General features: G+C 35.8%; 5 protein-coding genes across 5 annotated transcripts; 2 read left to right on the forward strand and 3 right to left on the reverse strand.

Moving 5' to 3' along the window:
* Positions 1–6498: 6498 nt before the first annotated feature.
* LOC106414527 (UDP-glycosyltransferase 84B2-like) lies at positions 6499–8455 on the forward strand. Its single transcript, XM_013855167.3, has one exon. The coding sequence runs from the start codon at positions 6921–6923 to the stop codon at positions 8304–8306; it is 1386 nt and encodes a 461-aa protein (XP_013710621.2). The 5' UTR covers positions 6499–6920; the 3' UTR covers positions 8307–8455.
* Positions 8456–8460: 5 nt separating this feature from the next.
* Positions 8461–11354, forward strand: LOC106413455 (UDP-glycosyltransferase 84B2-like). The gene has a single exon (XM_013854228.3). It carries the CDS (start codon positions 9737–9739, stop codon positions 11081–11083), a length of 1347 nt encoding a protein of 448 aa, XP_013709682.2. The 5' UTR covers positions 8461–9736; the 3' UTR covers positions 11084–11354.
* Positions 11355–11485: 131 nt separating this feature from the next.
* LOC106415061 (probable receptor-like protein kinase At2g23200) lies at positions 11486–14738 on the reverse strand. The gene has a single exon (XM_013855678.3). It carries the CDS (start codon positions 14259–14261, stop codon positions 11760–11762), a length of 2502 nt encoding a protein of 833 aa, XP_013711132.2. The 5' UTR covers positions 14262–14738; the 3' UTR covers positions 11486–11759.
* A 197-nt stretch (positions 14739–14935) lies between these two features.
* Positions 14936–16586, reverse strand: LOC106413457 (cytochrome P450 81D11-like). Its single transcript, XM_048765034.1, has 2 exons — positions 15810–16586; positions 14936–15641 (listed from the first exon to the last, which is right to left on the reverse strand). The coding sequence occupies exons 1-2, from the start codon at positions 16200–16202 to the stop codon at positions 15033–15035; spliced, it is 1002 nt and encodes a 333-aa protein (XP_048620991.1). The 5' UTR covers positions 16203–16586; the 3' UTR covers positions 14936–15032.
* Positions 16587–18927: 2341 nt separating this feature from the next.
* On the reverse strand, positions 18928–20295 carry LOC106413458 (alkane hydroxylase MAH1-like). The gene has a single exon (XM_022708400.2). The coding sequence runs from the start codon at positions 19832–19834 to the stop codon at positions 19121–19123; it is 714 nt and encodes a 237-aa protein (XP_022564121.1). The 5' UTR covers positions 19835–20295; the 3' UTR covers positions 18928–19120.
* Positions 20296–22356: the final 2061 nt, after the last annotated feature.

Below are 22356 nucleotides of genomic sequence, written 5' to 3' on the forward strand. Positions count from 1 at the left end.
TTTGAAATATACTTTTTACTCCACTTCATATCTATGTGAATGAGGATATTTTGTTCTAATATATAGTAAATTTCATTTTTGCCACCTTGACAGATTTTGCAGATACACATAATCAAACAGCATTACTTTTTAAATGTATACCTTTGACCAATTTATGAATGTTATCTTTGTATAATTTTCTTTTAAGAATTTTTTTTTTTACATATTTTCTTGATAAAGAAAATTTTACTGTATTCTTACTTACTATTAAGGACTTTGCTAGAAAGGAAATAATATTATCACGTATTATAATAATCACACATTTTTAACATACGTCATAACGTGATGAACTACAAATCTGTTATGTGTCATGTTGATATAAACATATCAAACTTTAGTTAATTAGCTAAGATTCTATATAAATTGACACCTGTAAAATCCATAAATTGCAATTATGTTGTGTGTTATCCAATTTCTTTTGTCAATCATATAAGTAAATAATTTTCTGAACTGATAACCAAACATGAGAAATATTAACACTCCTAAATCTGATACTGCAACAAATTTATAATGATTTTTAGCAAAAAAAAAACACAAAGTATAATAATATTTCTCATATAATTATTGTATTTTTGTACTTTTTGTAGTATTTTCTTTTAGTATTAATTAATTTTCATATTTTAATAAATTAAGATACTATATTTTTTTTATGAAATTAGGATCCCATATATATTAATTGAAGATATTTTAAATAGTTATAACCTGAATTTTGTAAAAAATTAAAAAAAAAACATCATATGTGGCAGTTGTGTATGTCTTCTAAATGTTATTTAAAAGAATTCTAGAGCACCTTAGATAGATCATAGTTTAAAAATATATTCTCTAGCACAACGTTGGTCGCATATATCAACTTAAATAACATTACGTACGTAATAGATAGCAACAGCCGCATATTTTTTTTTTTGACAAAATGTGAATTCATTTCATAGAAATGGCTTTGAGATACAAAAGCTTGGATCTAAATCTGCTAAAACTAGCAAAGACTACCTAAAGATCCCCCAAAAAAGATAAAAAAAGATCCTTAGATACATAGTTAGGCTTAATCTATGAAGACTAGGGCTAAACATGGAGATCAAAATGTCAGCAATTGGCACTCGAAGACCCAGAGGACACTTTAAAGCGGGAAACCTGCAAAAAAGATTAGAGGTCTAGGAAAATTTCAGGAGCGGATGAGATCCCGAAAAGAATCAGAGGACGTGACAGGCGGAGGCGGTTAGGCGTCCCGGCCCCGGCTATCATTCCGTCAAGGGTCCACTCCGAACAAACCAGAAGATTGTAGAAGATGCGGCTGTTGATCCAATCCGACTAATGGAAAAGCAAGCGGTGAAGAAACGAGACTCGTGGACTGCAGGCGGTGGTTTAAACTCCTTACACCGGCCACAGCGTCGGAGAGATAGATGCTTTCCAATCGACAAAGAGGTAGGACACACTCCTCACAACCTTCCTGCGAGCGCTTGAAGAACCGGAGCAGGAGCTCCACACAAACAAAGCGACACGACTGACGAGAAGAACCTCACCGTACAAAGGAGAACGAAACTAAGCATGTCCTCAAAGCTCAGAGCCTCCGGAAGACGGCGAATGAGACATAACGGCAGAAAAGTGATGCCTAGATTTGCTGACTTCAGATCTAAAAACAGAGGTCCTCGGCGGCTGCCTCTGAAACTGCCTTTCTCAGAAGGAGATGAGAAACTCTGAACTAACCGGAAAGTAAACAAACGACAGCGGAGAAGAGCAGGACGAGCGGGAACAAGGAGGAGGCAGCGACGCTCCCAGACTGTCTCCGTCGGCTCCGAGAACCAGATCTACACAGATCTGTCTTCACCCGCCGTAGAACGTACCATGTCCGGAACCCTCCACCTTAGACCAAAGAAGATACCTCGCTTTTGCTCCAGAGGAAACACAGACACCCGTGTGTTCAATTTTAGGTCCGCCAGAGGTCAACACCGGTGGAGATACAGAGCAAAACGCATATCGGATGTACTTGGAAAAGAGAGTGGAGCGTGTGAGGCGGGAACCTGCGCAAGAAGAAACAAGGGGGTGACCGGCGGTGAGAGGGCCACCGGCCACCGGACAAAAAACGAGATCTGGTTTTCTTGTGGAAAGAGTTTTAGAGAGAGAAATTGTTTCTAAAAATACAGTCGCATATTTTATTTTATAAAATAGTCAATATAGTTCATGCTAACCTGAAGTAAGCCCGCACTACTGTTATAGTTTACGTTCTCACTACTATTATAGTCTACTACTGTTATACTCAATAAAACATATTGATTAAGCTCTTACTACTGTTATAGTTTACGTTCTCACAACTATTATAGTCTCTCACTACTGTTATAGTTTACGTTTTGAAGTAAGCTCCGTAAGTAACATGGTATAGTTTACGTTTTGAATCATAATCTCTCACTAATGTTATAGTCTCTCACTACTGTTATAGCTTAAATCATAATCTCTCACTACTGTTATAGTTTATGTTTTGAAGTAAGATATAGTGGATGATAAGTTTATGATTTTTTTCTGAGAAAAGATTTTGAAGTTTTTGTATGAACTTGATACTCTTTCAAAACACGTTTGGGACTCTTTCAGTTCGGACCACACGTTTGAGACTCTTCCAGTTCGTTTTTTTATTATGTTTACGTTAGATGCATTGTTAATGTGGCTTCAGTATCAGTATCCTAAATGTCCTCGATGAAAATTTGAGTTTACGGCATTATATAATCATAGCAATTGATGATATATAGTTCAATATAACATAATAAAATTCATATATAGTGGATCCAAGTCATACATAGCTATGGTTATTCATGCTGACTGAGAACGGTTAAAGCCATTTATATTTGTTCAAATATAATCGATTAATACATTTCACGAACTTATCGTTCTCTAATGGATATATATTGGTGGTACAATCATTATTCATGGATGCATTACATATTATTATTGGTGTAACGTGTGACTGATTCAAGGCATTAGAGCTTTTTGAATTTTTTCTAACTTCGTGATTGTTGTTAACATGAACTTAGATGTAATACTAATAACAGATCCGATTCAAGCTCCTAATAGCTAAAACATTTGTAGTAATGGCAAATATAAATAAAAGGAAGGTAAACTTAAAAGGAAAGTTAGTATTAATGAAAAACTTGGTCTCTAAACTTCTCAGTTTGAGTAAAAAAGGCAAGTCAAACCGTAATAATGATAATGTGTACTCAATTAATATTCATTTGCAATAGAACGTTTCTAAAATTTTAGGTATAATTATCAATAGTTAGGCATAAAATCATCCCATATTAAATTTGTGTATCCTTGCTAATTTATATCGAAAATATTTGTCATCAAAGAATCTCATACTATATATACACGAGAAATCGGTGTCTAAAGAATTTCAACTACCTCAACGCAAAAAGACCAGCAGCCTAAAAAATCATTCCAAAAAAATTGATGGCTACTTTTAACATGATTTCAGATATGAAATCTTTCATATCCCTATGGAAAATTAATTAACGATAAAGGGATATTCAATCTGGTAAAATCAAACCAATTAAAATTAAAATAGAGAAATTAGTTTGGATTTGGTAGTACCGAATAAACCGAATGAATTTTTTATTTTTAAAAAACCACAGTATATGAATATGGTTTAGTTTGGTATATAAATCGATCAAACTGAATAAACCGAAGAATCGATTAATTGAAAACATTAGTATACTTATATGTAAATTTTATAATAATATTAATAATATATACATAATTATTTTATTAATATGATATCCATAATCAAAACATTAATTTTTTATAATTTTTTATTTTTGTTTTAAGTTAAAATGGTTATTTTGTTCATTTTCATCAAATTAATTTAAAGGTATTTTTATTTTTATTGCTATCTTCTTGTGCTAAAATATAATTATATAATAATATTATGATATTATTATTTCCTTACTTTTATTTTATTATTTAAATGAAAAGAAAACATTATATTTAAAAGTTAGACTAAAGAATAAATATTTATGTTTTAATAAATCTGCTTGTGCTAAAATATAATTATATAATAATATTATGATATTATTATTTTCTTACTCTCATTTTATTATTTAAATAAAAATAAAACATTATATTTAAAAGTTAGACTAAGGAATAAATATTTATGTTTTAATAAATCTGATTTCTTTTCATATAATTTAACATTTGTTATAGGGTTATTAGTGATTTAAACCTCCAACTATTTTTAAATCGGATGAAAAACCTCCAACTAAAATTTTATGTTTTTAAACCTCCAACTATTAAACCGTTAATGCAGTTAACCTTCCGTTGACAAAATCATTTTTTTCTTAACGGAGACCCGTTAAATCGAAACGCAGTGTTTCATGTAATCACGAAAACGACACGTGGTTCTTATAATCAATGGATATTTTAGTTATTTAAAACCCCAACTATTTATAAATCGGAAGGAAAACCCACAACTAAAAATTTATGTTTTTAAACTTTCAATTATTAAACCTTTAATGCTTTTAACCCTCTCTAGATAAAGTCATATTTTCTGAAGGGAACTGTTAAATTGATATCAAGGTAGGATTACATGGAAACAGAAGCGGGTACGTGGAAGCGGAAATGTATGAAAGCGCATAAGCAAATTTTTTAAATAAATTAGGAAGCGGATACGTGTTGTAAGCATATGATTTAAATTTAAAATAAAGCATTTATTCATTTAATAATAATTTGATATGATTTCATATTAAATATGTAAAAATACACATAAAGTAAATTTAAAATAAATTATTTTTAATACTTTATAATTAGTTGAGATAATATATTTGAATATATGATTTATCTTGAATAAAAACTTCAGTGCATAAAGATAAATTATAGTATTAACTTTAATATTTGTACATTTATATTCTCTCTATTCAAAACTATTAAAATATGCTCTATTATGTTCTCATGTTCTCTGTGAATTCGATTTACAAGTGCTACATCCGATCTCTTATTTGAGAGAGTTGATTATAGGGTTAATATAAGTTTATCATCATTACCCATTGATATAGGGAGGTTTTAAGCATTTTGTGTCGTTTATGTAATGGTTCCCCATTTAGAAAAGATGATTTTGTTTACAGAGGGTTAAAAGCATTAAATGTTTAATAGTTAAAGGTTTAAAAACATAAAGTTTTAGTTGTGGGTTTTCCATCCGATTTAAAAATAGTTGGATGTTTAAATCACTAAAATATCTATTGATTATAAAAACCTCATGTCGTTTTCGTGATTACATGAAGCGCTACGTTTCGATTTAACGGATCTCCGTTAAGAAAAAATGATTTTGTTAACGGAATATTAACGGCATTAACGGTTTAACAGATGGAGGTTTAAAAACATAAAATTTTAGTTGCAGGTTTTTCATCTGATTTGAAAATAGTTGGAGGTTTAAATCACTAATAACCCTTTGTTATAAAAGATAAATATAGTTATGGTTTTTGGAATAAAACTGAATAAACCAAAAATCTGGTATATAAACCGAACTAAATCAAATTAGATATAGTTACAATATGGTAGCTAATTTTCATAAACCGAAATATCAAAAATCTGAAAAAAACCATACTAAAACCGTTACGAAGTTCAGATTGATAAAACCAAGTGATAATTATGAAAAAAATTTGATGAACATTATTATACCGCGTATACCGCGCAAGGCGCGGATATTAGCCTAGTACTATAAATTTTTTTGACACAAATAAAAAAATCTTATATGTTAAAATAGAAGTCATAACCTTGATTAATGTATGATTTTTTTTAAAAAATGGACCTAATGGACCTATTTCTATAAAGTCATGTTACATTTAATATCGAATCTTATCATTTTAATTTTGGGCCTACAATAAATTTTTATTGGACTATCAATAATTGGATTTAAACAATAGATGATCCATTGGATTTATAAAATAGTATAAATTAAACAGATATAATTTAATGTTGTAATCTTATACTTCTATATGCTAAGTATTTAAATATTTGTCGATGTTAACTTTTAAAATTATAAAGATTTTTTTTAAATAACAAAAATCAGATTATCTAACAATCATTAATCTTACTACCTTAAACTAATGAAAACAAATTTTAAACTATATAGTTTATTTTAAAAATTAAACAAAAAACTAAATGTTTAATTATTTCTCCATAATATAAATCTATGAAGCGAAAAGTTTGATTTTTTAAATTTTTTCTAAATTTGTGAAATGTTACAATATCTTTGAATATGATAATAAAACAATATTTTACTAATCTTTATATATATAATTACGATTTTAATAATGAAATAATAATCCGAAAAAATATATATATAGAAAAAGATACAAATACATGTGAAAGTTTGAAACAATCTATTCAATGAAAAAAATATACAGTAAATTTATTATGTTTTAAAAATTGATAGACACATATATATTATAATATATACTCATTTAGAATTAAAACAAAATATTTATATAAAAATAAATGAAAACAAAAATTCGTACGGTTGTGCGGATCGAGACTAATGATAATTAAGACTAGTGATAATTATAGTTCTGTCACGTACGCTACAAAATAAAAGCTTTAGTTTAAGATAAGATTTGTAACTGACAAATCGTGATGTGTAAAGTTCACCCAAAAAAAAGATTTGTAACTGACGTAGTTAATATTTTTTGGGATTAGCAATTACTATGGATGGATTTTCTTACCACAATTTCATATAATGTCTTTATGAAGCAAATTCTATCACTAACAAATCATCAAATATATGTACTACTTTTAATTTCAACTGACAATCAAAACATAACTCTAAAATCTCTAATACCTCTTTTATCAACAAAAAAAAAAAAAAATTTCTAATACCTCAAAAAAAAAAACAATAATTATACGTCATCATGGGAAGTTCCGAGTGTCACGAAACTCATGTTCTAATGGTAACACTACCAATGCAAGGTCACATCAATCCAATGCTCAAATTCGCCAAACATAGCTCACGATCGAACCTCCGCTTCACCCTGGCCACCACTGATCAAGCCCGTGACCTCGTCTCTTCCGCCGCCGCCACCACCACCGGAAACAACCCATGTAGCCCGGTGGATCTCGCTTACTTCTCCGACGGTCTGCCTAAAGACGACCCAAGAGCCGAACCAACTCTCCTAGAGTCGTTGAGAAATGTCGGAGGAAATAACTTGTCTAAAATCATTGGTGAAAAGAGATTTTCTTGCATCATCTCTTCTCCTTTTACTCCATGGGTTCCAGCCGTTGCAGCAGCTCACAATATCCCTTGTGCGATCCTCTGGATCCAAGCTTGTGGAGCTTACTCGGTGTATTACCGTTACTACATGAAGACAAACGTTTTTCCCGACAATCTCGAAGATATGAATCAAACAGTGAAACTACCGTCTTTACCTTTGTTGGAAGTCAGAGATCTCCCTTCGTTTATTTTGCCCTGTGAAGGAAGTCACTTCTATAAGCTCATGGCAGAGTTCGCAGATTGTTTGAAATATGTGAAATGGGTTTTGGTGAACTCGTTCTACGAACTCGAATCAGAGATCATCGAGTCGATGTCGAGTCTCAAACCTATAATCCCAATAGGTCCTCTAGTTTCTCCTTCTCTGTTGGGAGCTAATCAGGACCAAACCCTAGATGGGGAAAATTTGGATATGTGGAAAGCTGATGATCATTGTATGAAGTGGCTTGACAAGCAAGCTAGGTCTTCGGTTGTTTACATATCTTTCGGAAGCTTGCTCAAATCTTCGGTGAATCAAGTCGAGACCATAGCGACGGCTCTGAGAAACAGAGGAGTTTCATTTCTCTGGGTGATTAGACCTAAGGAGAACGCCCAAAACGTCGGCGTTTTGCAAGAGATGGTACAAGAAGGACAAGGGGTCGTTATTGAGTGGGGTCCTCAAGAAAGGATACTGAGCCACGTGGCGATCTCTTGTTTTGTTACACATTGTGGTTGGAACTCCACGATAGAGACGGTGGCGGCTGGTGTTCCGGTGGTGGCATACCCGAGCTGGACGGATCAGCAGATCGACGCAAGACTGCTGGTGGATGTGTTTGGGATAGGTGTGAGGATGAGAAACGACGCCGTAGAGGGCGAGCTTAAAGTCACAGAGGTAGAGAGATGTATCGAGGCTGTGACAAAGGGAACTGCGGCGGCGGGTATGAGGAAAAGAGTGACGGAGCTTAAGCAGGCTGCAAGATTGGCGATGGCGCCTGGTGGATCTTCGGCTCAAAATTTGGACTCGTTCATCAGAGATATCACAATCATCTGACTCGTTACAAATCCGTTGTCATCAGTTGTATTTTTATTTAATCCGTTTCTCTTTGTATTTAATCTGTCGGATCTGTTTTATAATGATGTATTCTACTTTAAATTAATATATAATCAATAAGAATAAATAAAAAGATTAGCACCAAAGCCAACCCATCAATAAGAATACTCTACTTTTAAAATTTTTTTTTGCCTTTATATATTTTTTTGTATTTGAATACTTTGTGCCTGTTCGTTTAAGTATTAAAAGTTTTGTCTCCATCATCGCCTTTTTACTCTTTCGCAATCGCAGTTGCAGTGCATCTGTATTTCAACTCCAATTATTTTAAACATTTTTTTTAGTTTATTAAGGACTGTATTACATAAATAAACAATGCTAAAAACATGTTAAAATTGGACTAAAATGTTCTAAGAGGAACAACTGATTTGCAATTCGGTCTCTTCTGTTTCATACTTGCTATTCAACCTAATTAATGAGTGAATGTAGTTGGGTCTAAAGTTTAAACGGTACTAGGGCTGAGCTAACAAATTGATTAAAAGTTGCAATCAAACGCTTTTTCTACTATAGATATATTTGAAACGCATCACTCCATTAGCTCATATAATAAATTAATCACTTACAATAAAATTCTACGTATTCCAATCTATAAATAAATAACTTCTTATTAAAATGATCTTTTTTGTTTTACTATAAATGGGTACAATGAAGAGATTCACTATTCCACTAATATGATTTCATTTTCTATTTCATTTTTTATTCATTTCTAAAATAATAATTCATTTTCTTTTCATCACATTCTCTTGAAATTAACTAGTTACAGTCAAAGATGCAACAATATTGTCTATATGATGGGATGGTATCATGGTAACTTTAACTATAGAGGTAATTAACACATAAATGCATGTGATGGTTAGTTGTTCATGAATGGCATGTAACACGTAATATACTTAACTATAATTGGACCCAAATGACCATTGACCGATGGCCATATATATTAACAAAATGGGTAAGAATGCTTTTTTTGTCAACAATTTTACAAAACACAGAAAAAATAAGTTTGAATATTGACCAGTATTTATTTCGTCAGTATGGCCCATTCCTAACCAAACTAAATTATTGTTAAACTTATGCCGCATTAATTTAAAGACTTATGACTGTAGAACTTGCTCTTTTTCCAGCATGTTTACAAGTTTGAATTGAGGTAAGATGGTAAATTTTCAATATATTCAACAGCGTTTCACTGGGTTACCAATTATTAGAGCAAGTAGATTTCCTTACCAAAATCTCACTTAATAGTTAATATCCTCATTGACCAAAATCTATCAATAGATAACCATTGTTATATATATATAGACTCCAATTACAGCTTACAAGGTCATACAAAACCCAAAGTCTAATACCTCTTAAGTTATCACTAAAAAGAAGTAATAATGGGAAGTATTGAGAGTCAAGAAACACATGTTCTATTGGTAGCCCTACCGTACCAAGGTCACCTCAAACCAATGCTCAAATTCGCCAAACTTCTCTCACGACCGAACCTACACTTCACTCTCGCCACCACCGAGCAAGCCCGTGACCTCCTCTCGACCGCCGCAGAAGATGAACAACCGAGCCCGGTGGACCTCGCTTTCTTTCCCGACGGTCTACCTAAAGACGACCCAAGAGATGCAGATTCTCTCATCGTGTCGTTGAAAAATGTCGGAGCCAAGAACTTGTCTAAAATCGTCGAATCAAAGAGATTCTCTTGCATGGTCACCGTGCCATTTGCTCCATGGGTTCCAGGTGTTGCAGCTGCATACAACATCCCTTGTGCACTCCTCTGGATCGAAGCTTGTGGAGCTTTCTCGGTTTATTACCGTTACTACATGAAGACAAACACTTTCCCCGACAATCTCGAAGATCTGACACAAACCGTTGAGTTACCAGGTTTGCCATTGTTGGAAGTTGGAGATCTCCCTTCATTTCTCTTGCCTTCTGCAGGAAGTCACCTAAATAACCTAATGGTGGATTTCATCGAATGCTTAAAAAATGTGAAATGGGTTTTGGTTAATACATTTTACCAACTCGAATCAGAGATAATCGATTCGATGTCCGAGTTGAAACCGGTAATGCCTATTGGTCCTTTGGTGTCTCCATATCTACTGGGAGCTGATGAAGACAAAACCCTAGATAATGGTGATTGCATGGAGTGGCTTGACAAGCAAGCTAGGTCTTCTGTTGTTTACATATCTTTTGGAAGTTTGCTCAAATCGTCGGAGAACCAAGTCGAGAGCATAGCGACGGCTCTGAGAAACAGAGGAGTTTCATTCCTCTGGGTGCTTAGACCTAAGGAGAACGCTCAAAACGTCGCCGTTTGGCAGGAGATGGTTCAAGAAGGACAAGGGGTCGTTATTGAGTGGGGTCCTCAAGAGAGGATATTGAGCCACGTGGCGATCTCTTGTTTTGTTACACATTGTGGGTGGAACTCGACGATAGAGACCGTGGCGACTGGTGTTCCGGTGGTGGCGTACCCGAGTTGGATCGATCAGCCGCTTGACGCGAGATTGCTTGTGGATGTGTTCGGAATGGGAGTGAGGATGAGGGATGACGCTGTGGACGGCGAGCTTAAGGTCGCGGAGGTTGAGAGGTGCATTGAGGCTGTCACGGAAGGACCCGCCGCGGAGGATATGAGGAGGAGAGCGACAGAGCTGAAGAATGCAGCGAGATCGGCGTTGGAGCCTGGTGGTTCGTCGGCTCGGAATGTGGACTTGTTCATCGCCCATATCACAACCACCTGACTATGCTTCTGCTTTGATTTACTCTTTTTTAAACCGGCGATAACCGGTTTTTTGTTTCAGCATTTGAACCCAATGTTCATTAAAATGAGTAATTGAATTTTAATAAAAGTATTATATTTTTTAAGTTTTTCCAATTAGTTTGTCTCAAACAAAATTCAGCTCATGATTTTACAAAAGTTGAACCAAGCGGTTACTAAAATAAGTAACTGGAATATTAAAATATATTATGAAGTTTTTCCAATAATAAAAGAAGTTGGAGAAGGTGACTTTAATCAAATGGTCTAATGTTCACTTTTGCGAACTTCTTCATCCAGTTCGATTCGACAAAACAAGTTTTCTACATTGTAAGATCGACCTTTATCAATCTAATTGGTGAAAAAAAATAGTGACAATAGCTAATTCTGTTAAACAGTTCATATTATTTTTGTTAAATAGAGTTCATGAAATATAATAACTAAAATCATTACATTTGTGAAAGAAAAAAAAGACTCCAATCATTACACAAAAAAAGTTTTGAAAAATATTTCATTACTTTTTAAATCTATTAGTATAATTTTTTATCAACTTTTAAATCTATAAAATTCCAAACGGACCAATTGGATATGATGATTTCCATACCGGTTAACCAGTATGGACACGGTAAGTTTGGGAAACCCGGTTAACGCAAAGCCTTTTTTTATCTTGCTTCAGAGATCTTCAACTGGGAGAAAACCCGAGTCTCGGATGAATCTCCATCGCTGCTCTTCTTCTGAACAAACGAGTTGTCGCTAAACGAATCACTCACCATCAACCTCGGAACCACCAACGAGTTTCCACCTCCAACGCCAGAGATCGTCATGGTGCTATCCTCGTGAGGCTCTCTCTGAACCGGCGTCATGTGAAGCTGCAGAACATACTCAAGATCCCAGATCACGTCCCCCATGCTCGGCCTCTCTTCGCCGCAGTCCCTTAAACACTTCTCAACAATCTCCATGAACTTCCTCAAAGAACTCGCCTCGATTTGACCAATCAGTTTCGTATCTAAAACCTCGTCGACTATCCCTTTCGATAAGCAGAACAACGCCCATTCCGCGAGGTTCACTTCCTCGTGCGGAAGATCGTGCGCGAGAGCAGGTCTCGCGCACAGAACCTCGAGGAGTACGACTCCGAACGCGTACACATCCGATTTCTCCGTGAAGATGTGCGTCTGCAGATACTCCGGGTCGAGGTAACCGAACGTCCCTTTGATGTTCATGCTGATATTGACCGGATCTTGTTCGCGGACCGCGAGTTTCGAGAGCCCGAAATCCGCAACTTTGGCCACGTTGTTCTCGTCTAGTAGTATGTTTGTTGATTTGACGTCTCTGTGGATGATTCCTTCCGAGCCGCTGTGGAGATAATGCAATCCTCTGGCTGCTCCAATGCATATCTCTAGCCTCTGTTTCCACGTCAACGAAGGCATATCCGAGCCGTAGAGATGCTCTTTAAGCGTACCTTTCTCCATATACTCGTAGACAAGGATCATCTCCGCGTTTTCGTCGCAGTAGCCTTTTAAAGAAACGAGGTGTTTGTGCCGGATTCTTGACAAGACTTGGATCTCCGTTTGAAACTCTTGTATCCCTTGTCCTGAACCGGTCTTTGCTCTCTTGATAGCTGCCCTGCTTCCATCCGGAAGAATGGCTTTGTAGACGTCTCCAAAACCGCCTTTCCCGATCAACCACTGGGGGTCGAAGTTGTTTGTAGCTCTCCGAATGTCTGCGAATGCAATCTTCAAGCCTAAGTTTAGGTTGCGTAGTGGCGAGTTATGGACCGGATCGAAAGGTCTATTGGTGCGTAATGGCGAATTATAGACCGGATCGAATAGTCTATTGTCGGAGCTCCCACCTCTGTACAGTTCCACAGGAGACCATATAGTGGCCTCCTCCTCTGGCTTCTTCTTCTTCTTCGATCTCCTCCGTTTCAAGAAAAAAATGGTAAACAACAAACTCAAAACCAGGATAGAAACAGCAGCAACACAACCAATAATGATGTGAACCAGGGAACTACTTTTATCTGAAGAATCGGATTTGTTCAGAAACTCCATCACCTCCAGACCATTAAGAAAACCAGCATCCTTACGGGGCTCCTTAGTACCTATGCTAACATTCAAGAGTCCAGAGCCATCAGAGACATCCACGACATCGATATAAAAAGGAGTGACCAGCCTAATCTGCTCTGAAGGATTTACATTTTTCCTCGCTCGCCCGTTCACATACAGATAAAAATCGGAGTCGGGGCTTTGTGAACCGCTCAAGATATCACAGAAGTGAGCCCTGATGAAATGCTTTGTTTTATTTTGCACCTTAAACGACCAAGTAACGTTCATCAGCATATCCGTTTGGTCGCTCGAGCTGCGGTTGATTGCTTTAGCCGTTTGGTAGACGAAAGCAGGCGCCGTGTACTCCGTGGCCGAACCCGAATCGTAGTTAGGCTGTTGCGCTGTTCTATTGTTTCTCGCAGCTTCTTTTTGGTAGAGGAAGTCATCGTCAAGCGACCAGGTACGTCCCAAGGTGTCGTTTTCAGGCGTGACTCTCTGCCCTCCTACGTTTAATCTGTAAACCGTATGGAGATTCTTGTCGGACTCGGGCGTAATCTCGAGGTCGTTATTAGCGGAGAACACTTCGATGGCGTTGACAAGAGCTACATAGGTAGGTTCAGGCACAAATCGGATTTCGAGTTTCGAAGAGTCGATCATCAGGAGAAACTCCTCGACTCGTGGGGTCTCGTTGAAGTTCTGAACCGAGAAGCTTTTGAAGTGGTGAGTGGAGCCAGATGTGGCGGAGACGGTGAAACGAGAAGTTAAAAGCTCTGTCCGAGAGGAGACATGGAGACGCACAAAGTGTAGACCGACAGAATCGAGTTGGAGCTTGTAAGAAGAAGGGCGTCTGAATATCCTCACCGTCCCGTAGATTCCCGGTCCTGATTGGTTGATGGCTTCGGTTCCTTTACTGCTGAAGGAGACGGAGTTACTACCGGAGATCATATCTCCGACGAAGGTCCGACCACCATAGGTGATGTTAGAATCCGACCCACAGTTGACGTAGAACTTCTCGGGACGAGAATATTGAGAAGTAGCGGAAAGAGTGTGACGTGGAAGAAGAACAATAACTACCATAGTCATAAAGAGAGCAACAGAGTATCTAAAACAGAGTTTCTCCATAGTTGTGATAGAAAAATTTAGAGAGAGAGAGAAATAAGGAGAGTCAATAGATGAAGAAACATGTGGTTGGTGTGAATTGAAAGATACTGTAACAAAGAATTGAGATTATTGGAAGAAGACTCGAGTGGACTTTTCAAGTCTTCGTCTCTCTCTCTCTAACTAATCTTTACCTTACGATGCTCTCCAAAATTGACTTAGTCATTCATCCCTACTGTTGTTATCTATTAAGTTTGTTTGGTTTCTTTTGGCAAGATCATTTTTCTTACTTCGAATTTGGTTTTATATTATTTTTTTCACTTTTGATGTAGTAACTTGATTTATGTTATCGAATTTTATTTCTTTATGATCAAAATATTTTGAGATCGTTTGTTTATAGTATTTGTATGATGTTTTCAGTATTTTGTGTCTCATAAATGTGTGTTATATGTTTACCCAATTAGCCAATAAAAAAACAAACGTATCAACTCAAAAACAGAAAAAAATATATATATAATACCGCTAACAGTTCTATACAAACGAAAATGGACTAGATCTGGCTCCCTTAAAGACATGCGATCTCCTAAAATAGATGCAATATATGTAACTCATAAAATAGTTGGAATAGTAACAACACATGGGTGTTGGAAGCGGATTTCACCCCGCTCTAGACTCTATTCAAGAACCAGAACAAAAAAAAAATGAAACATGATCTTATATTATTTTCGAACATAAAGACAAATTAGCTCTCAAGCAAAAGCATTGAATGTTAGCCTTCAAGGAAAGTTACAACATTCAAGCAAAAGCATCGAAAGTCTTATGGACAATGGGACGAGCTTTACACATGGCTAGCAAGAGAGTCGCTGGACACATCATGGGTGCTTCTCTAGTTTCAATATACTCTTCTCCAGTTCTCTCCGATTCGAAACACTGAACCATCGATCCGAGAGCCAAGCTCACTAGCCGATGAGTTAGCCCGACCCCGGGACAAGCTCGTCGTCCGATCCCAAAAGAGAACACCTTTTGCTTTTCCTTTTCATTTTCGAACCTCTCTGGCTTGAACATTTCTGGATCTTCCCATACAGATGGGTCTCTATGCAGAGCCCAAACGTTTACCAATAGCATTGTCCCACGTGGAACATCGTACCCTGCCAACATGCAATCGTCTGATGTCATGTGGGGCACGAGTGTCGGAGCTGCCGGGTGAAGACGTAAGGTCTCCAACACAATCCCTTGGAGATAAGGGAGACTTTTAGTATCCGGTTCATCTATTAACCGGTCAAAACCGATCTTGGTATCGATTTCGGTTCTTGCTTTCCTTAATACCTCTGGATGATTCGACAAATTCAACATGGCCCATTCTAACGTCCCTGTTAATGTTTCAGTTCCAGCAAGAATCATAACCTGTATAATTAAAATCAAGAATCAATCAATGGCTATAACTTCTAAAGTTTAGTTAGTGTTCTTACATATTAAAAACTGATTTCTCAAGACCAAGACCAAGACATAGCATATAGTGTTTTGTGCTAGTGTTGTTGTTGTGTCACAACCCCTATAATTCTCAAGACTTACTATTATGATTCCTTTCAGAGTGACATCCGTGTAATAATCTGGCTGCATTTCTTGGAGAGAAAGCAAGTGATCCATCATAGTGTTGCCCTTTTCTTTATTAGCACGTTTCTCATCCACCAGACTCTGTAAGAACTCATCGACTCGGCCAGCTAACTTCTTGACCTGTTTTTCAAAATTTGTGAACCAACGCAAGATTGGGATATAATCGTTAGCATTGCCTGCGCCTGCCTTGGCCACCACCTCGTCAATCAGATGTCTCACTCGCCGCGAATTGTCGTCTTGCTCTGTTCCGTCACCATAGAATCGTTTCCCAGCCATCATTCTAAGAATGTTATTTATAGTCAAGTCCATAAACAATGATCTCATCTCCACCCTCGCAAACCCCTGATTCATAAGTGGATCACACAAACAAATGATCAGTTCTCAAATTGTTCAGAATATATAAAAATTTTGAGATCATAAGAAAATCCTATTAGAGTTCCTTTTTGGGCAAACCTTTCATTAGATTAAACTAAACAAAGTCATTACCAAGGTAAGCTTGAAATGAAACAGAGTTCCTATTAGAGTTCCTTTGCATGGTGTTATATATAGTACCGAAGCAACATCTGAAACTGTAACCAGAGCCGGGCTTGTACACTGAAACATCTTAATGGCCCTTCATTTTATGGGGTTTTCATTTCCAAAAAGATAAATAAATACATATATATATATATATATATATTGATATGATAATGATTTATATTGTGTAACTAGAGAATGAAAACAGTTGATAAAATAAAGAAATCTGTTTAGATAGAATTAGTAAACATTTTGGATGAATTTTACTTCATTAGAATTTTAGTCTAAAAATTGTACATCATAAAACTGTGGTTTTAAAACTATTTTTTTGTTGGTACAGTTTATGAAAAGCATCAGTTAATCTGTGATTTTTATTTTTTTAAATAGAGCCTTGGAAGTCTCAAGTCAGGGTCTGATTGTAGCATTCGAACATGGTCCTAGTTAGGAAGACCATAATTTTTAATTATGGTGACCTATTTCTGCTTTCAGACTCTTATGTTGCTCCAGAGTACAAAGACTACATATGTAATTTCATCAATACTCTTCTGTGTTTTCATAAGTTTCTTATCAAATGATTATGTTCTTTGATGTCTTGTGTCATAATCCTTCAAGAATTGTCGAATTTTAGTAGTTCAATGCGTTCATCACACAGAGAGAAGATACTTAGTTTTAAATATTTTTTCATTGTGCTTAAAAGTATGCATTTTTCATGTGTGTGAATGATTGAACTCTGTTACATGCTTCAGAGAATTTAAAGTATATCATATTTTTACCGGATTCTTTCTAATTATCTGCTCAGATCTTTGGTGAATGTATTTGCAATTGCTGCTGAGTTGTTTGTATAAGTTAATAACTGTAAACTTTGAGTTCAGGGACTCCATGATCCCATGCATCTTTCTAACACTTGGTGGGAATCTCTCTCATGAACTTTAGAATCCATATCGTATGGAACTCTTACTTGGTTCCTTGCATAAAATAATTTCAGGACCATGAAGTTCAAAACTTGGTTTCAAGAAACAACGACTTAAATTGGGCGTTTGGTGTTGGGGCCACAAGCAAGACTAAGAAGCGTGACATTATCAGACAAACTTGCTTCCTTACACTGATGACAAAATGCTTAGGTTTGTGTTACTCCTAAGAGGCTTATTTGTCTTAGATTGTGGTTCGATCAACTTTAAGAGAGGGGCCACTTAATGAGTTCTTTCAGAAGGAATTAGTTAAGAGGAAACATGAGCTTTTGAGATACAAGCGAGTGATCATGTTAGTTGTAAGGATTGTTATGATAACATTACCGCAGCTGAGATGATGCCTCTGGGTCATTTGGAAAATATAACAGACTTGAGCGGATAAAAATGACTCATGGATTTCTCAAAAGATTTCTTATGAAAAAGAAACTGTAGCACCACGAGAAATCAAGAAAATGGGTGAAAAAGAAGAAGAAGAAGAAAAATCATGAAGCATATCATAAAGACCACGGTTCTGAGCCAAGCTAATGAAAACTACTCTCAGATCCTCCTTTCGCTGCTAATGGAGTAGTTGACACTGTTGTATCACCATTCTCAGACAAGACAAAACTGTGATGATGAGCTTGATGTAAATGGAATCAAGGCTGAGAAAAAGAAGACTACAGTCGCTGATGGAAACAAGGAAAAATAGTGTTTTGTCCATAAAGGTGGAGAAAACCAGAGATCCAATGAGAAAGAAGATGATGATGATGAAAGTTTAAGCAGATATATATTGCAATAGAGGAGCTAGCATTGACTCTAGAAGCACGTATGATATAGGTGGAGAAGAATTTGGCGAAGATTACAGAACGGAAAATCGTAGAAAGAAACCAAGCCAAAAGTGGAGTCTTTGCTTATGATCTCATGGATACAAAAACAACAATGTCACACATTATCAATCGTTTGGTGTGATAATTTTTGGTCTTATGTGTAATCTTTATAACTTTCTTATTAGAGACGATTATTTTTGCGATTTTGTGTGTTTAAAAATTTCTAGGTTGGAGGAGAGAATCATCAATACTTCTATGTTTGTTTGAACAAAGCGTATATAAAGTATAAACTTTACGACCGGTTTGGTTTTCAGTTTGGGTAGCCATTTTGATTTCAACTTTGGTTCGATTCAGTTAACAGTGTGTTATGGTTTTAAAAATATAACGGTAACATATTGATAATTTTTTTAAAATATATGTCTTATATTTTAAATAAAAAATATTTACTATTTCAAAATTATATTAGTATATGTTCTAATCATAACTATTAAATGTACAATTTACTTTTATCACATAAAAGTACGAAATTAGCATATATGTTTTTGATTTGGTATATAATCTGAGATATACAGATTTTCTAAACATATTTAAAATATAAAGACATGTAAAAACAAAAAAAATAAAAACAAGAAAATTTAACAAAAAATATAGCTATCTAAATTAGAATCAAAATAGAAAATTCCATATTCTTTTTTAAACTCATGTGCTCAAACTAAACTTGAACCAAACTAAAATAATAAAACCCAAACGACTTTCAAACCCACAATCACATCGGAACCAAACGAAAACCAAAACAAAATACAATTTGCTTGCAAACCGAAATATAAAATATTATCAATTCATAAAATTTTAATCTAAATCTATAATTATATATAAATATTCCCGCAACCGTGCGGGTCAGAATCTAACTTCATTTTTAATAACAAGTCACAATATTATATAGAACTTCGATCATTACTACAAAAGTATTGCACAACGTTCAGACCAAATTACATCTCTTAGTGACCATGACTTTAAGGCCTTGTTTCATGTGAAGAATAATAGAAGGAACTGGCTCAATCTTGTGTCCTTCAACGATCTCTATCTCATAGTTTTGTATGACTTTCACAGCCACTGTCTTCATCTGCGTCATAGCCACTTCTTTCCCCAAACAAGTCCTTGGACCTGCATTAAACGACAAGAACTTAAAGGATGGCACATGTATCAGCCTTCCAGTTTCCGAAATCCATCTCTCCGGTTTAAACTCTGATGCATCTTCTCCCCATAGCGATTTCATTCTCCCTAGTGAGTACAGACAAAACACAATCTTGGTACTTGCATCGACTCTGTGTCCGCTCGGAAGAACGTCGGGTTTTGTAGGAGACTTGTGCTGAAACGGAACCGGTGGGTATAGCCTGAGGGCTTCACACAAGGCGCCATGCAGATACACCAACTTGTTTAAATCTTGGGGATTAAACGAGGAGAAATGATCAGAATCATTATTGGTTCTTGGAGATAGTTTTGTGTTGATTTCTTGACGGATCTTGGTCGTTACTTCTGGATTCTTGGAGAGAAGCCAGAAGAACCAAGTGAGAGCGGAGCCTGTGGTGTCTCTCCCCGCTAACATGAAGCTTAAAATCATGTCTCTGAGGAACTTGTCGTCACCCGGATTCAGCAACTTGTACTTGGTGGTGTCTACATCCATGTAAGACATCAACAAATCTTTAGAAGAAGAGTGTATGCTAGTAACTCCACATGTTATTTCATCTCTCTTTGAAGCTATGCACTCAGAGCAAACTCGGTTACATAGTCGTACACACGAGGGATCTCTGCGAGTAGGCCCGGGAGCATACCGAGGAATGGCCAGTTCGTGGGAAACGAACGGTGAGGTTTCTTCATAATCAAGAAGTATCCGAAGAAGAAGGAGAAACAGAGGAAAGAAACTGTGATTTCAAGTAAGCTTATCATAGCCATTAGAGAGAAAACTGAAGAGTTCAAGGCGAACCTGAGATTTTCAAGATAATACGTTCGGAGATTGAAATGTCAGTGCGCTGTTGAAAGTGGTGATGTGTCTCCGTCGTTTGGATCATAAAATAACATAAAACCTTACTTATGTCGTTTTCTATTATTGGTACTCACCAGTTTTGGACGTTATCTAGCTTCTGTCTGTTGCACCTATTTTTGAGACCATTAAATACCATTACTATTAACTAGTTAATTTGATATGTTCATATGTATAACCGAATAATTATGTTTTAATCTGAACTAGGTTTTGATATATTATTTCATTTTATAAATGTATTTGAACTATTGGACGTTACACATGACTCGAGACGAACAAATTCCTAGGCTACCCATATTTTCTATGATCCAACACATGTTGGTCACTTTTCTTAATTAATTCACTCACCCATAAAACCCTACAACCCTTGTTTTTTCCTGAGAGAATTACAACATTAAAAGCTTGACCTAAACTTACGTTATATATTAACAAAATATTTTTCTTATTAAATAATGTATTCTTTTCAAAGTTTTAGCATCACCAAATTTTCTAATTTGTGATTATAGATCTCCTAGCTTGCTTATCATATCTAATAAAGGAACCAATAAAAACTTTTCACGGCACACTTGTCTTCACAGATCCTTATTTAATCCACAAGAGTGTCACACACAACATTCTTTATGTGTAACACAACTACCACAAACCAAACTCCATTGAACTATGTTAAATCATTGTCCATGTAAAATAACAACAACATGTCAAGCTCCAATCACTTAAGGTTACACGAACCAAATTCCAAAGGAGAAAATCTTTCAACATCCTTTTTGTGTAAATATTGCAACGACAGATCAAACTCCAGTTTCTTGAGTTTAAAGGAGCGACCTGATCACCTCTTATCTGACCTCTCTCAATCATTGTGGTATCATGGGGTACAACTATTCTATTCTCTTCTTTTGTTTTTCTTTAATTTTCGGAAACCTTTACTGTTTAACGGTTTTCTTATCGAAACGCTCTCTGTAAACCCAATCATGTTACTGGGCTGAGGCCGTATGTCTAACATCTTCAGTGAATTGATTGAACAAAATTGTTTTGCCAAATTGGGCCTTTTGTAAGACGACTTCTTTTTCAAACCAAAAATAATCATACTGTTTCCAGTTTAGTGGGTGGATATGGTTGGTCCGAAGAGATATTATTCTTGTTTTTTATTCAATTGGTGACAAAAAATGAAAGAGAGAGCGAGAAAAAGATGATTCGTGTGACTTCCCTCTCCCTAGAAAATGAAAGGAGTTCCCATTACGATTTGAGCTCCGGCAATTACGACTCGAATTTCGGTAATGATGATTCGAGCTCCGACGATGCGATTTGAACTCCAGTGGTGTTTAAATTTGGTGTTTTTTTTATTTACTTTAGAATTGACAGTTTTTATTTGGTGTTTGGTTTTATTTAATTTTTGAATTCATCAAACATTGGTTATGAACTTATGAGTTATAAGCTAATGAAAAACACTTTCTGCAATTATCTTTAATTGGTATGTTAATATATTTACAGTGTGACAAAATTAACTACATCTATTTTTTTGAATAACAAATAAGCAAATCATCACGGATGAATCATGTCCAGTTCAACGGCATGAATCATGTCCTAGAGTGGCATAAATCGTCTTGGAGTAGTCTGAAGTGTCATGTTGTGTGTATTATCATTTGTTCCAGAGACCGATCCATAAAAGCTTGTACATATAGCGGGACGGATTTGGGCAGCCACTCCGGAGACCGCGGCCCGCACATTTCTGACCCGTCGTGACCCGCTTGAAGATAATTCTACTGCGGTCTAGAACGGGACGGGACAACTTGTTTGCAATCTCTACATTAAAGGTATACAATGTAGCATTAACCAATTGTGCTGGGAAATATCGTCTTGGGTTACACAACTTTAAATATATATTCGACCCGAAAATTGTAGTATTAAATAATTTATTAATATTGAAACATAAAAATAAATCTTCGATTAATCCTGGTTTAATTTCCGTCATAATTTGGCCCTAGGCTCTAGCCAACCTATGGCGTGTTTACAAACGGCCACACTAATGTATATCAATGAACTGTTCTTTATAAATGATTCAATAGGCTCATTTTTGTAAAACGGGCTCATCAAAATTTTAATTTAAATTGTACAGTGGTGATGCCTACAATAGCAGGAATAATAATTGTAATAAGCATAAGATTTAGTTCACTTAA

Source organism: Brassica napus, chromosome C8 (assembly GCF_020379485.1).
Source record: "Brassica napus cultivar Da-Ae chromosome C8, Da-Ae, whole genome shotgun sequence".
Classification (NCBI taxonomy): Eukaryota; Viridiplantae; Streptophyta; class Magnoliopsida; order Brassicales; family Brassicaceae; genus Brassica; species Brassica napus.